The 13,438-nt window shown below is 47.6% G+C and overlaps 2 protein-coding genes across 4 annotated transcripts in view; both read left to right on the top strand.

The window, feature by feature from the left end:
- Positions 1-6,613, top strand: part of MAEA (macrophage erythroblast attacher, E3 ubiquitin ligase) — a 40,151-nt gene extending 33,538 nt beyond the window's left edge. For all 3 annotated transcript variants that reach the window (XM_054391463.1, XM_054391462.1, XM_054391461.1), the window contains 4 exons: positions 1,910-2,018; positions 3,198-3,331; positions 4,517-4,712; positions 5,480-6,613. In XM_054391463.1, coding sequence (XP_054247438.1) covers positions 1,910-2,018; positions 3,198-3,331; positions 4,517-4,712; positions 5,480-5,575 — 535 coding nt within the window. In that variant the 3' untranslated portion in view covers positions 5,576-6,613. The remainder of the gene's footprint in view (positions 1-1,909; positions 2,019-3,197; positions 3,332-4,516; positions 4,713-5,479) is intronic.
- Positions 6,614-12,317: 5,704 nt separating this feature from the next.
- Positions 12,318-13,438, top strand: part of UVSSA (UV stimulated scaffold protein A) — a 40,600-nt gene continuing 39,479 nt past the window's right edge. Inside the window, exons 1-2 of the mRNA XM_054391542.1 lie at positions 12,318-12,415; positions 12,936-13,266. Coding sequence (XP_054247517.1) covers positions 12,318-12,415; positions 12,936-13,266 — 429 coding nt within the window. The remainder of the gene's footprint in view (positions 12,416-12,935; positions 13,267-13,438) is intronic.

The following is a 13,438-nucleotide window of genomic DNA, read 5'->3' as shown; positions in this document are numbered from 1 at the left end:
TGTCTCATCTCAATCCAGCTTCTTCCATCCATCACCCCTGGTTCTGTCCCTCCATGCCTTTGTCAGCTGTCCTGTAGCCCACTTCAAACACTGGAAGGCTGCTCTAAGGTCTCCCTGGAGCCTTCTCTTCTCCAGTCTGAAAAATCCCAATGCCCTGTCTTCATAGCAGAGGTTCTCCAGTCCTTGAATCACCTTGGTGGTGTTGGCAAACTTGCTGCAGGTGCCTCAGTTCCACTGTCCATGTCACCAACAGATGTTTAATAGCACTGGCCCCAGTAACGGACCCCTGAGGACCACCACTGGTCACAGAACACAAGTGCTCAGTGACCAGCTCTTCTAAAATTATAGGTTTTTCTTCTCCCCCACATGCAGTCACAGTCATTTAGCTGGACTGGTAGCTCTGTGTTTTTCTCTGCTTGAGCTTTCTCTAGCTGGCAGTCCTTGTGTCTGCAGCTCTGCACCAGAGCTCAGGACTTCAGCCTTCCTCCAGTGTGCCCAGGCTGCTGACTGCCTTCTGGCAGGCCATGGGCTCTGTGCTTCTGCTCTCATAGCAGTCATCATCTGGGGAGCAATATTTACATTTCTGGGCTGCTGGCCCGAAATAGGAAGCTGAGTGGAAACAGCTTGTCCCACAGAACTGCCATTGCTTCCTGCTTTGGGTGGGAGAGGAAGCAGGAGTTCTGAAACGCTGCTAGAGACTGATCTCATGGCAGTGGTGACCTGAGTCTAGGTTAGGGGAACACAGAATTGAGGGGGGAAATAGTTTTTTAAATTAATTTCATGAAATGGGCTACTGGGAAATACTGTACATTCCTAAGAGTCATTTGTGACCTTAGATTTGAACAAGCCTCTTAAAATTCAAAAGAGCAAACACTTAGCAGAGGACTTCAGAGATGGTTTTGGTGCCTTCCCTGTAACAAAAACCAAGAAGAAAATAGGGAAGACTCTTCTACACTTAGGCAATGCCAGAAATTCATTGTGGTGCTGGTTCTGCTGTCTGCTGTGCACCAGCTCTATCCACAAAAAAGAGGAGCTTTTAGCAGAAATGCTGAGCTGATCAGCCAGTGTCAAGGCTCAAAAGGGGGGGGGTTCCTGCACACTTCAGCTGATCATCTTGGGGAGACTAGATAGGGGAGGCTTTCATACAAGGATTTGAAGTAGCTGAATATCCTTTATAATCTGATAATTTTCTAGTTTCCTGAAATAGTGAAGGTTGTATTTTTGCTTTATATAAGTCTCTGCTAATTCTGTCACTGTTTTCAGATCTCCAGGTTTTCAGCTTTGCCTCTAATCAGCATGCACTGAAGTACAGACACTTGTGCTGAAGTTTACTTAGGGTTTTTATTTCCCTGGCAAAAACAAAAAAACAAAAAAAACAACAAAAAAAAAATTGCTCTTAACAAGGTATTTTCTACCAAGTTACCCTGCAGTTTCCTGTCATCTGCCCAGAAAGTGGTGTATTGCTTCTAGCCTGGAGCAGAGCCAAGCCAGTTATTCAACAGTAAACCTTCTTTCCAGTGTCAGGGTAAACAAGGCAGCTATTGAAACCCTCCTGATGTGTAATGGTCTGAAACAGCTGGTTATCAGCCACATCTACCTCACCTGAGTGTGAGGCACTTTGCTTGTATTCCTTCTAACAGTCATGGATCTGCCATTCCAGATGAAGGTGAGGAAGGCTTCAAGCTGCAGAGAACTTCTGGCTTGTTCAGAAATTTAGAGTACAGAACTGCCAATCCTGAAGTCATTCTTGCATTCCTGTTTGCAGGGTTTGGTTTTTCAACCCAAGTGAATCACCTTCTAGAGTTCATGTTTGGAGAGCAGAACCCAGAGTTTCCTTGAACTCTTCCATAGTGATGTGAATCCCCTTGCTCTAGAAAGCAAGCTAACCAAGGTGTCCATTTTCTTTCAGACATGCAAGGAAGCATTTCAGTCAGGCTGAGGGCAGCCAGCTGGATGAGGTTCGACAAGTGATGGGAATGTTGGCCTTTCCTTCAGACACTCACATCTCCCCCTACAAGGTAATGTTTGGAGCACTAACAGACACAAGCAGGTCTTGCTTTCCAGGAGAATGCATTGATGATATGGAGATCAAATGCTGATCTAAGTTTGCTTTCTAAAATCCATTTTATAGCCCTTAATTTTACATCAATCCTTGTCTGTAGGTGAATCCAGGCAGGATTTGCATTGCTTTGGTTGGGTGCTGGTAGTTACAGATTAACACTGAGCTAAACTAACCACAAACCAGCACTGAGGATCCCCAGAGACTGGAGACATGACCTGGAAATAGACAGCAAGAGACAGAAGACAGGGAAATACAAAGAGAAAAGTGAGGCAGTTATGTTGTCAGACTGGGCTGTGGCCTTCATGTACTGGCTCCACTGTCCAACTGCTGTCCTTGCCATAGTTGGGGTAGGAAAGATTTGAATGATACAAAAGCAGGGGTGTTAATGCTTCAAAGTGTTCATTTGGGTGGATTATACAAATGTTGATTAGTGGTAATATCTGCATCTACATTTGAATCAAGCAGAACTCATAGGTGTTTACTGCTTCTGCAGATCATGAGTTCGCTCCATACTCATCTGCTGACTTTGTGGAGGCAGAAAGTAGACAAGAGCTGAGCTGGCAGGGCAAGAATCCTGTGAAATGCAAGTGTGTGGCATTGCCAGTGTAAATGTGGCTTTTAAACAACTGATGATGAAATCAGTGGGTCAACAACAAAAAAAAAAACCAAACAAAACAGGAAAAACCCCAAGCAAGCTGGAGTTACTCCAACTGGACATGTAATAAGGTGCTACTGTTGCATCCCATCACCTTGGCCCTCAGTCATAGGCTTTTTTGTTTTAGTATTACCAGCAGTTACCTCTTCATTGTGGATGTGTTTGGGGCTCTGTTATAGCTTCTCAAGCATTGTGTTAAGGTTAGATAGAAAGCTTCATCCTGCAACTCCAGGACCATTCTGGCCTTAGCTGGGGCAGGTGATAGAGCAAACAGACACTGGATGTTGTTATGCCAGCTGTAAGTGAAGTGACTTAAATGTTTCGTGTGAAGTGGTGCTAAAAGGTGCTTCTCAGTCCATCCATCCTGTGCACCAGCATATGTGCTCCTGTGATGGGCTCAGTCCAGTGAGTTCTGCACAATTGACCACTCCCAGGACGAGGAGGTTGAAACCAACTTGTAGCTGTGTTGTTTTTTAACAGGATCTCTTGGACCCTGCTCGATGGAGAATGCTGATCCAACAGTTTAGATACGACAACTACAGACTACATCAGCTGGGAAACAACTCTGTTTTCACTATCACACTCCAGGCAGGCCTTTCAGCTATAAAAACACCGTATCCTTTACTGCAGATGTGATTGTCTAGGGCCAGAGAGCATCCTGGGGGCTTAGTACTGTGGGTGCTGCTCAGAAAGGAAATGGGACATTGGAGTAGTCTTGCTGAGAAGTTACTTAAATGGAGTATTAATTGGTCTCTCTATTAAACTAAGGAGAGCTTATAATAAATGGCATTATGGATAAAAATAACAAAATAAACCAAAACTTTAACGTGAATCATAGAATTAGCAGCTGGTTTGGGTTGAAAGAGATTCTAAAGAGCATCCAGCTGCCAACCCCCTGGCAAGGGCAGGGACACCTATAAGACCAGCTTGCTCAAGGCCCCATTCAACCTGCCTTTGAACACTGACAGACTTCTGGAGCCTCCACGGCTTCTCTAGGCAATCTGTTCCAGTGCCTCACCACCCTCATGGGGAAGAATTTCCTTCTCGAGTCTCATGTCAATCCAGCTTTTTCCAGTTTGAAGCCATCACCCCTTGTCCTGTCACTCTATGCCTTTGCACAAAGTCCCCCTCTAGCTCTCCTGTAGCCCACTTCAAACACTTGGAGGGCTGCCGTAAGGTCTCCCTGGAGCCTTCTCCTCTCCAGGCTGAACAACCCCAGTGCTCTGTCTTCATGAAAGAGGCACTCCAGCCCTCAGATCATCTTTGTGGCCTCCTCTAGACCTGCTCAGAAAGCTCCATGTCTGTTGTGCTGGATGCCTCAAATCTGAATGCAGGACTCCAGGTGAGGTCTCAGCAGAACAGAGGGGCATGGTTCCATCCCTCCACCTGCTGCCCATTGCTGGGGATGCAGACTAGGCTGTCCTATAAGTTAGCAAATCTCTGTCTGAATTCATCAGCTGTGTTGGCATTACTGTTTTTTTACATATTTACCCTTTTTCTGTGAATACTCCAATATATCCTGTGGTTGTTTGAAGCTCAGCTGGTTTTCCTGCACACTGGTGTGCTGGAGAAGGACTGGTGCTGCTGAAGCCTTCTCCATCAGCTTTACCTGCAGAGGGTGCCAGATGCTTGTTGCTCACTTTGGAATGCCGCAGGCACTTGATTCTTGCATCTGCAGGTGAAGCCTGAACCCAGTAGTCTGCACACGCCAGCCCAGGCTGGGTCTGCACAGGCTGCTCTGTTTTTTCATTAGCTGCTCTCAGGCTGTGGTGGTTGTTCCTTAACTGGGTGTTCCACAGGCAGTGTTACAAAGAGGATGGGAGCTCCAAGAACCCAGACTGCCCTGTGTGTAGCAAATCCCTGAACAAGCTGGCTCAGCCCCTGCCCATGGCACACTGTGCCAACTCCCGACTAGTCTGCAAGATTTCAGGGGATGTCATGAATGAAAATAACCCTCCCATGATGCTACCAAATGGATATGTCTACGGATACAACGTAAGTGACCTGCTGCCATGGCTGTGCTGGCACACCCCTCTGGGGCACACGGAGAGCTCAGACACTGGCAGAAAGCTACGAGGAGGTAGTGTTGTAGATTCCATAATCTGCTGATGGAGGAGAAATGGCCTCCTGCGAGCAGTTTTCAAGCGCTGTATGGCTGTGTGATCCATCTGATTTACAGAATGTTTTGGGTTGAAAGGGAACTTAAAGGTCATCCAGTTCCAACTCCTTTGCCATGGGCAGGGACACCTCCCACTAGACCAGGTTGCTCAAGGCCTTGTTGAACCTGGCCTTGAACATCTCCAGGGAGGGAGCATCCTGTTCCAGTGTCTCACCACCCTCACGGTCAAGAATTTCTCCCTAATGTCCAGTCCAAATCTCACTCCATCCAGCTTCAGTCCATTGCCCCTTGTCCTGTCCTTACAAGCCCTTGTAAAAAAGTTCCTGCCTAGCTTTCCTGTAGCCCCTTTCAGGTATTGGAAGGCTGCTCTAAGGTCTGCTGCAGGCAGTTTAGAGGACTTTGTCTATGTGATCAAATTGATCTTTCAAGAAGCTGAACTCTGAATATATCTATTTTATAACTTGAGATCAGGTGACATTGGAAATCTCTGCCACTGGAGGGCAATCATGTGGAGTAACTAACTTGTGGGCAAAGATACTTTGACCTCAGACTACAACATTTGCTTAAATTAGATTTATTCATTGAACAGCTCAATGATGCCTTGAGTGACTGTTGTGACTTCCCTTCTTTCACTCTCTTTCAGTCTCTGCTTTCTATTCGCCAAGATGACAAAGTAATTTGCCCAAGAACCAAAGAAGTCTTCAACTTCTCACAAGCTGAGAAAGTCTACATCATGTAGGTTGGTGGAGCAGAGGCTGAGTTGCTGCTGAGCTGACACAGTCAGTGTGTGTTGGGCATCCCCTGGCATGGGGGGGGCCTTCATGTGTGGCAAAGAAGCAAAACCTGCCACCTTGGATCAGACCTGTCCGTGGCATTCTTGTTTCTTGCGACCAAAGATCAATGAGCAACAATAAACACTCTGAAAAACAAAACAAAACAAAATTTAAAAGAGAGGAATTATGACTTAAGTTTGTACTTGAATAAAAACAAAAACCAGTTTTGATTGTTAAGGTTTTGTAACATGAGGTCAAAAATTGGACTCTCCTCAAAAGTACTCTCATCTTCTCGAGGATGACTTTCTTTAAAGATGGACATTTGCACTGGGGGAAAGTTACAACAGATTGGAAATCCCTTTTTCTTCCCTCTTTTTCCACAAGTGTCCAAGACCCTTTTGTTATCAGAGATTTCAGTACCACCACTGTGTTCTCCTTTGAGCTCCTCTTTGCCTTCTTTCTGATCCTCTGGTGAAGTTCTCCTGAGTTATATAACTTATCTCCATGGGAGGACATTGATGTCTGACACAGGTCTGGCTTCTCTGGAGGATCAGCTGGGGACTGGTTTGAAGGAGTGGGAGATCTTTTTTCCAAACCCAAATATCTTAAGGAGGTTAAGTATCGAGAGGAACTGAGAACATTTCAGGCAGCACTCAATGCTTGTTTAAATGTTCTTCTTCCAGTCTACCATAGTGTTAAAGTCCTTCTGAAGTTCTTAGTTATGTGCATAGGGTTCAATATGAAATCATTAGTGCTACTGCCTTATTTCTTGCTTTGAGAATGTACTCACATGAAAATGAGCTGGTATTCGTACGTGTTGGGCCAAGTTTCTGAAGATGCCTTGCAGGATGATTACATAATTTTAGGGTCTCAATAGCATTCATTACTGAAACCAATAGTTCAGTTTTAACAACTGCAGAACTCATCCTTCTGACTTTTCAAAAGGAATTAAACCATTGTAGTTTAAACAGAACCATATTGTAGAGGTTTGTATCTAGCGCTTATTTTTGCATGTTGATGTTGATTAGCTAATAAAAGATTGTAAATGTAAAACATGTTAATAAAGATTGTTTTCCATTTCTTGATTATATAAAATCAGAAAGCTGCTTTCTCTTCACATCTGGAAAATGATTCTCACAAGGGTCTGTTTTTAAAGGAGTGTAACTTCCTGGGGCTGGGCTCGAGTGTTCTGCAAGATTTGAAACACAAACACTGGTTTGGGATGGGAGGGAGGAGAGCAGCTGTGCTGACACAGCGGTGCCTCTGGGGGAGGGCCAGGCCCCACCATGAGGATGTGTTCATAGATTCATAGAAGTGTAGAGTGGTTTGGATTGGAAGGCACTTTGGAGATACCTAGTTCCAACCCCCCTGCCCTGGGCAGGGACACCTTCCACTAGCCCAGCTTGCTCAAGGCCTCATCCGACCTGGGCTTGAACACCTCCAGGGAGGGGGCATCCACAACCTGCCTGGGAAACCTGACCCAGTGTCTCATCACCCTCACTGGAAAGAATTCCTTTCTCATCTCCAGTCTAAACCTTCCGTCTTCCAGCTCAAAACCATTCCCCCTCATACTCTCACTAGGCCCTTGTAAAAAGTCTCTCCCCAGCTCTCCTGCAGCCCCCTTCAGGTACTGAAAGGCGGCTGCTGCCCCATGACTGAGTAGGACATGCCCTCCTGAGTCTTCCTGTAACTACATGTCACCCCCCCTAAGCATTCACAACTCCTTGAAAGCCCTCTCCAGAGCAGTGTAGCTGTTTATCTGAGCATTAGCACTAGGCCCCTACCGATCTAAGTCTCCACCATGCTGCGTCTTTGCAGCAAAGATGTGCAAGTCATTGAGTGCTGGAACTGCAAAGAAGTCTGGTGCTGCTCTGCTGACTCCTGTCCCTTCCTCTCACGCTGGAGATGGTCAGGCAAGAGGACCAGAAATCCCTTCCTTCATTCCCAAACTAATGTGAGAAACCAAAGCTGGTCAAGTGGGGGATGACCTCTGAGAGGTTGGAACCTACATCTGTCCCTCCTCCTTTGGCCCTGTTTCCTGTCCCATAATGCTGTGTATTTCTCAAGGAAATGGTTTTGTCTACTCCAGACAGCAGGGGAGCAGATTTTCCCAGGGAGCTCATCTGAGTTCCCCGCCAGGATATTTTCCTGGACTTTTTCTGACAGAGCCAGAAGGAAGACTGAGGAGAGAAAGCTGACAAAGCCTATTCACTTCAGGACAAAAAGATCGTTAACTAACTTAAATATTATTTTCCTCACCCATGGAGGTTCAGTAGGATCATGCAGACATATTCCCTAAAGGAAATAAACAGATAATCAAATCATGGGGCAATTTCCTTTTCCTTCTTTGTGAGCCACAGCGAGAAAAATCACTCAGAAGAGGCAGGAGTAGAGGTATGGGAAGTCCCTCAGGGTACATATTGCACACCCCACGTGAAGATTTCTGTTTAATAAAGCAGCAACTTTGGGGACTCAGACCACAGAAATATTAAGTGCTGAAGAGGTCCAGGGGGAATTTGCTTTAGGAAAGCTGGAGCTGCCTTGGATGTAATTGTAAGGGAAAATCCTACAGAGCCTGACGCTGTGAGGGACCTCATTGCTCTCTAGAATCAAGAATCAAGAATCAAGAAGGTTGGAAGAGACCTCAAGGATCATCGAGTCCAACCTGTCACCCTGCACCTCATGCCTATCTAAACCATGGCACCAAGTGCCACGTCCAATCCCCTCTTGAACACCTCCAGGGATGGTGACTCCACCACCTCCCTGGGCAGCCCATTCCAATGGCCAACCACTCTCTCTGTGAAGAACTTTCTCCTCACCTCCAGCCTAAACCTCCCCTGGCGCAGCTTGAGACTGTGTCCTCTTGTTCTGGTGCTGGTTGCCTGGGAGAAGAGACCAAACCCCTGCTGGCTACAACCTCCCTTCAGGTAGTTGTAGACAGCAATGAGGTCTCCCCTGAGCCTTCTCTTCTCCAGGCTAAACAGTCCCAGCTCCCTCAGCCTCTCCTCATAGGGCTTGTGCTCAAGGCCTCTCCCCAGCCTCGTTGCCCTTCTCTGGACATGCTCCAGCAATTCAACATCTTTCCTAAACTGAGGGGCCCAGAACTGGACACAGTACTCGAGGTGTGGCCTAACCAGTGCTGTGTACAGGGGTACAATGACCTCCCTGCTCCTGCTGGCCACACTATGCCTGATGCAGGCCAGGATGCCATTGGCTCTCTTGGCCACCTGGGCACACTGCTGGCTCATGTTCAGGCGCCTGAAAGGAGGTTGGGGGTGAGGTGGGGGTTGGTCTCTTCTCCCTAGGAACAAGTGATAGGATGAGAGGAAATGGCCTCAAGTTGCTCCAGGGGAGGTTTAGATTGGACATGAGGAACAATTTTTTTTCCCCAAAAGGATTGTCAAGGCCTGGCCCAGGCTGCCCAGGGCAGGGGTGGATTCCCCATCCCTGGAGGGGTTTCAAAGCTGTGAGGATGTGGTGCTGAAGGACATGGTTTAGCGGTATCCTGGAAATGCTGGGGTAACGGTGGGGTGTGATGATCTTTAAAGGCCTTTTCTAGCCTCAGAGATGCCATGATCTTCATCGTCACCGCTAGGGTTTGGGGTGTCAAACAGGTGGGCACAGGGCGATGCTGCCAGCCCGCCGTGGGTTGTGCTTTGCCGCAGCTCCTGCCCTGCCGCCGGGCCAGCGCTTCTCCTGCATTGCCCTCTGCTGGGGGCTGCCCCCAAAGGCAACCTCACTGCCCCCAAAGGCAGCCCCACTGCATATAACCAGCACTGCACACCCCGCTGAGGGGCAAGGGGCTCACAGCTCTGTGAAGTTCACCCTTCCTTCCCTCTGCACCTGTCAGCACTTTGCCCTTCCCATCCTCTGCCCCCTTCAATAACCAGCTAGGAGGTTTAATTTTTTTTCTTCCTAAATAAGATACAAATTTACAGTTCCAGAACCATCGGGTTATATTTCTTTAGAGAAAAAGTTGAGATTAAAGAAATAAAATAAATTGTAAACAACTTCAGAACATCCCCTCTCCTGCAGCATCAGGAAGCTCTGGCTGGTTGGCTTTCTCTGGAACGTGGTGACAAAGGCATGAGGAAGGAGTCCTGTTTGTGAAAATGGCATTTCTATTGCTGTCTGATTTCACAGCAGAGGGTGTAACTGCATTGCTCTTGCTGCCCTCTCAGCACAGAGGTAAGAAATGCAGCTTCTTGAATCAACAACCTGTCACAATCCAGTAGACTCAGGCCTTGCTGGAATCAAGTGTAAGCCTGGAGGATGTCAGATGATGTCCAGTCCTGCCTCAGCTCTCCCCAGATGTGCCAAAGCAAAGCCAAGGAAGGAGAAGTGGCTGTTGCTTCTGCAGCCAAACTCATGCATTGGTGCTCTGGCCTCTTCAGCCTTTACTGGCTGGGTCCTAATGGAGGGAGCAGGAAATGTTTGCATGGTGGATATTTACCAGGTTCATTAAAAACGAGGAGGGAAAAGAAACTCAGCAACTTGAGTGAACACAATTTTATGTAATTGTCTCTGATTTTAAGAAAAATAAAAATGAAATGGCTTAGCGCTTGCTGGGATTTGCCTCAGGGACTGCCACGAATGAGTTACACAGCTCAGCATCCACTCATCAGCTGATTCTTTGCAAAGCCATATGGCTCCTTGCAGGGATTTCTTTCAGCATTATGCATGCAGATGAAACTGGTGCCTTTGTAGATGTTAGGAATGTTGCTTGAGGCTCATTTTGAAATGCTAATTCTAGATAGTACAGCAGTGCTAATTTTGCCAGCACTAACCTAATACAAAGCACTTGTTCAGGCACTTTCAATCCAATTAAGAAGATAAATAGAACCGCAGGAAATATTGAAAGACTAAACTGATCTGAACTCTAAAGATGAGCTGTGCCATTGTGTGTGGCTTTCACAGGGAAATCCGATTCACTGGAAGGAAGGCAATGAGGGAAGGAGAAACATCCTTACAAAGTAAGATATTTTTACACATCAAATCATAAACAGCAGAACCACTGCAAAATGTATTTATTCATTTACTGCAGTAACCACGTTTGAAAGGACGAGTTCGTGGCTTGTAGAAAGTGTTCAGTGATGTCTTCCCTCATTGCAGGAGCCAGCACAGACAGCTATGACACCAACCCACACACCTTCTTTCCAACACCTGCCCTGACTAGGGATTACTGGAAATACAATCTGAGTACCCAACAACATTTTGAGATTGTGATGGTTTGAAACTGTCTTTTTAATTTTTCCTTGCAAAGTTCAGAACAGAGAAAGTGAAAGAGTGTAAATAACTCGCTATTGGGTGTAAGAAAGCAAAATAACGATTGTTCTAAACACTTCCATTGGATAGAGAGAAATGTTTAAGAACTATTACCCAGAACAAAGTGGGGCACTCTGCACATTCTGCGTTCTGCAGTCGGGGCAGTTCCTGGGCTGTCTGGCTGCTGTTTTCTTCTTCTTCTGGCTGAAGATAACACACTGACCTTGGTAGCTAAGTTAAAAACTTTCTGCTCTAACTCTGCTTTCTGTCCAAGGGGGGTCTGGGGGGGAAGCTCCTGGGAGAGGGAGGCCCCTTTGGGAAGGGTCCCCTTTGGGGGGAAGCAAGGGGAGATTGGTTGTGCTTTTCTGTTGATTGTATATATTTGTGAATGTTGTGAATTTTGTATATTTGTACATATTCATTGCATTTCATTGTAGATTGTAGGTTCTGCTTTGTAAATACAGCTTTCATGTGCTTCCAGACTGGGCTAGCCTGGTTACTTGTTGGGGGGGGGGGGGGGGGAATTTCAGCTCACACTGACACAGAGATGCAGATAGACGTTTTAAATGTCATCTTTCTTTAGGATGTTCAAACCAGGCACCTGCGAGGGCTGAATCTGTCCAGTGGTTAATCTGCCCTTTCAGGAATGGAGGCTGCACACTTTCCTGAACATCCATCCCAAAAGCAGGGCGGGCGCTGCCAAAAGTGAGTCCAAGGCAGCTCCGGCAGCTCTGGTGCAAGGGGAGACCAGACCAGGACAAACCTTTCCATCTGTTTGTCAGCAAAGGCAACCAAGGACAGCAGGTAACAATATGGCAGGGATGTGCCCTTAGAACACAGCCAGAAGCAAAGTGCTGGACGCTGGATTCACCTGGGCATTTGGTTAACCACATCATCTGAGTGAGGCAGAGGTGTGTCCTGCTCAGTACCTCGTATTTCTCTCACTTCTGTCATCCTCATTCAGTTTCTTGCTGATGAAGGGAAAAGTAAACGTATGCTTTAAGGGCGGTGGTGGGGTCCCCACCCCTGGATGGGTTTCAAAGCCGCGCAGATGTGGTGCGGAGGGAGATGGTTTCGTGGTGACCTGGCAGTGTTGAATACTGAACTCCAACCCAAACGGTTCCTCGTTTTATGCAGAGGCAACACATGGTAGGTTGTCGGTGTCCCCTCTAAGCCGTAGAGGCTGTCACCTCCCCAGGCTGGCGTCACCCCCCCCCCCTCAGGCTCACCTCCCCCGCCGGACGCGGCCCCTTTAAGGTCTTTCCCGCCTTCCCCCAGCCGCGCTGATGTCAGCCATACGTAAGTATGCGTCGTGCGTCACGTGATGCGCACGGGGGTGACGGCGGCGCCGCGGAAGCCACTCCCGGCCTGATGCTGACTGTCGGGAGAGTTGCCCGCGCCGGAGCGGAGCCCGGCGGCGGTTGTCTTGATGTCCCAGCAGGGATGGACCAGCGGCTCGGCGAGCTGGTGGAGGAGCTCACCACCTCCGGGCAGTCGCGGCTGGAACCGGGCAGGATGAAGGAGCTGAAGAAAATCTGCAGGTACGGCAGCGCCGTCCCGCCAGACCAGCTGTGGGAGTCAGGCCTCGCTTGTCTCCCCGCAAAGCGACGCTTCTCCCGGGCCGGGCATCTGCGGGGACTGCCTTCGAGGGGCCGTCCCGAGGCTGCTGTTGGAGCTGGGTCCGGCTTGCCGCTGGCAGCAGAGCTGTTGGTTTCACAGACTATGGAGTCATGGAAAAGGTTGGGTTGGCAAGGACCCTGAAGATCATCTAGTTCCAACCCCGTGTCATGGGCAGGGGCACTTCCTTCTAGGCCAGCTTGCTCAAGGCCCCACCCAAGCTGCTTTTGAACACTGCCAGACTTGGAGCCCCCACAACTTCTTTGGGCAACCTGTAACAGTGCCTCACCACCCTCACAGGGCAGAACTTATTAATGTCTAAAACGAATATGTTTTTTTAAGTTGTACTTTTATGTGCTATACTTTTTTAAGTAATTTCCCACGTTTTGAGATGTTCTGTGGTTTTTTTTTTTTTTAATTTATTTCTGTTTTCTCCTTTCTCAGGTCTTCAGAAGAACACCTCAACCATGCCTATCACCTGCTGATGACTCGGCTCAACGAGGAGCACGCTGAGATGCGCTTCTCGGCTTTCCAGATAGTGCAAGAGTTGTTCACCCGCTCCCACCAGTTCAGGACACTCCTTATTTCCAACTTCCAACAGTTCTTGGAGCTTACAGTGGGGATAGACCATGAGCAGCCTCTTCCCCCACCCAAGGAGGTGGCACAAAAACTGAGGCAAGCAGCCATTAAGTCGGTGCAAGACTGGCATGAGAAATATGGAGAGGCCTACAAGAAGCTTTCTCTGGGATACCACTTTCTCAAGCAGAATAAGAAGGTATTCTGTGTTTTGACTTCTGGGTGTCTTTAGGTTGAGGGTCTCTGGGAGATGTTAAAGCAAAGAAACCAGTACATACAAAAGAAAAGCTGTTCAAGAAAGCATCTTTAGGAGATCTGTTGAACATAGTCTTTTGAAAAAAATACAACAAACCAACCCACATTTTTTATTC

Source organism: Indicator indicator, chromosome 23 (assembly GCF_027791375.1).
Source record: "Indicator indicator isolate 239-I01 chromosome 23, UM_Iind_1.1, whole genome shotgun sequence".
Lineage (NCBI taxonomy): Eukaryota > Metazoa > Chordata > Aves > Piciformes > Indicatoridae > Indicator > Indicator indicator.
Note: the sequence above shows the minus strand (reverse complement) of the source record. Positions and strands in the feature narration are given on the sequence as shown.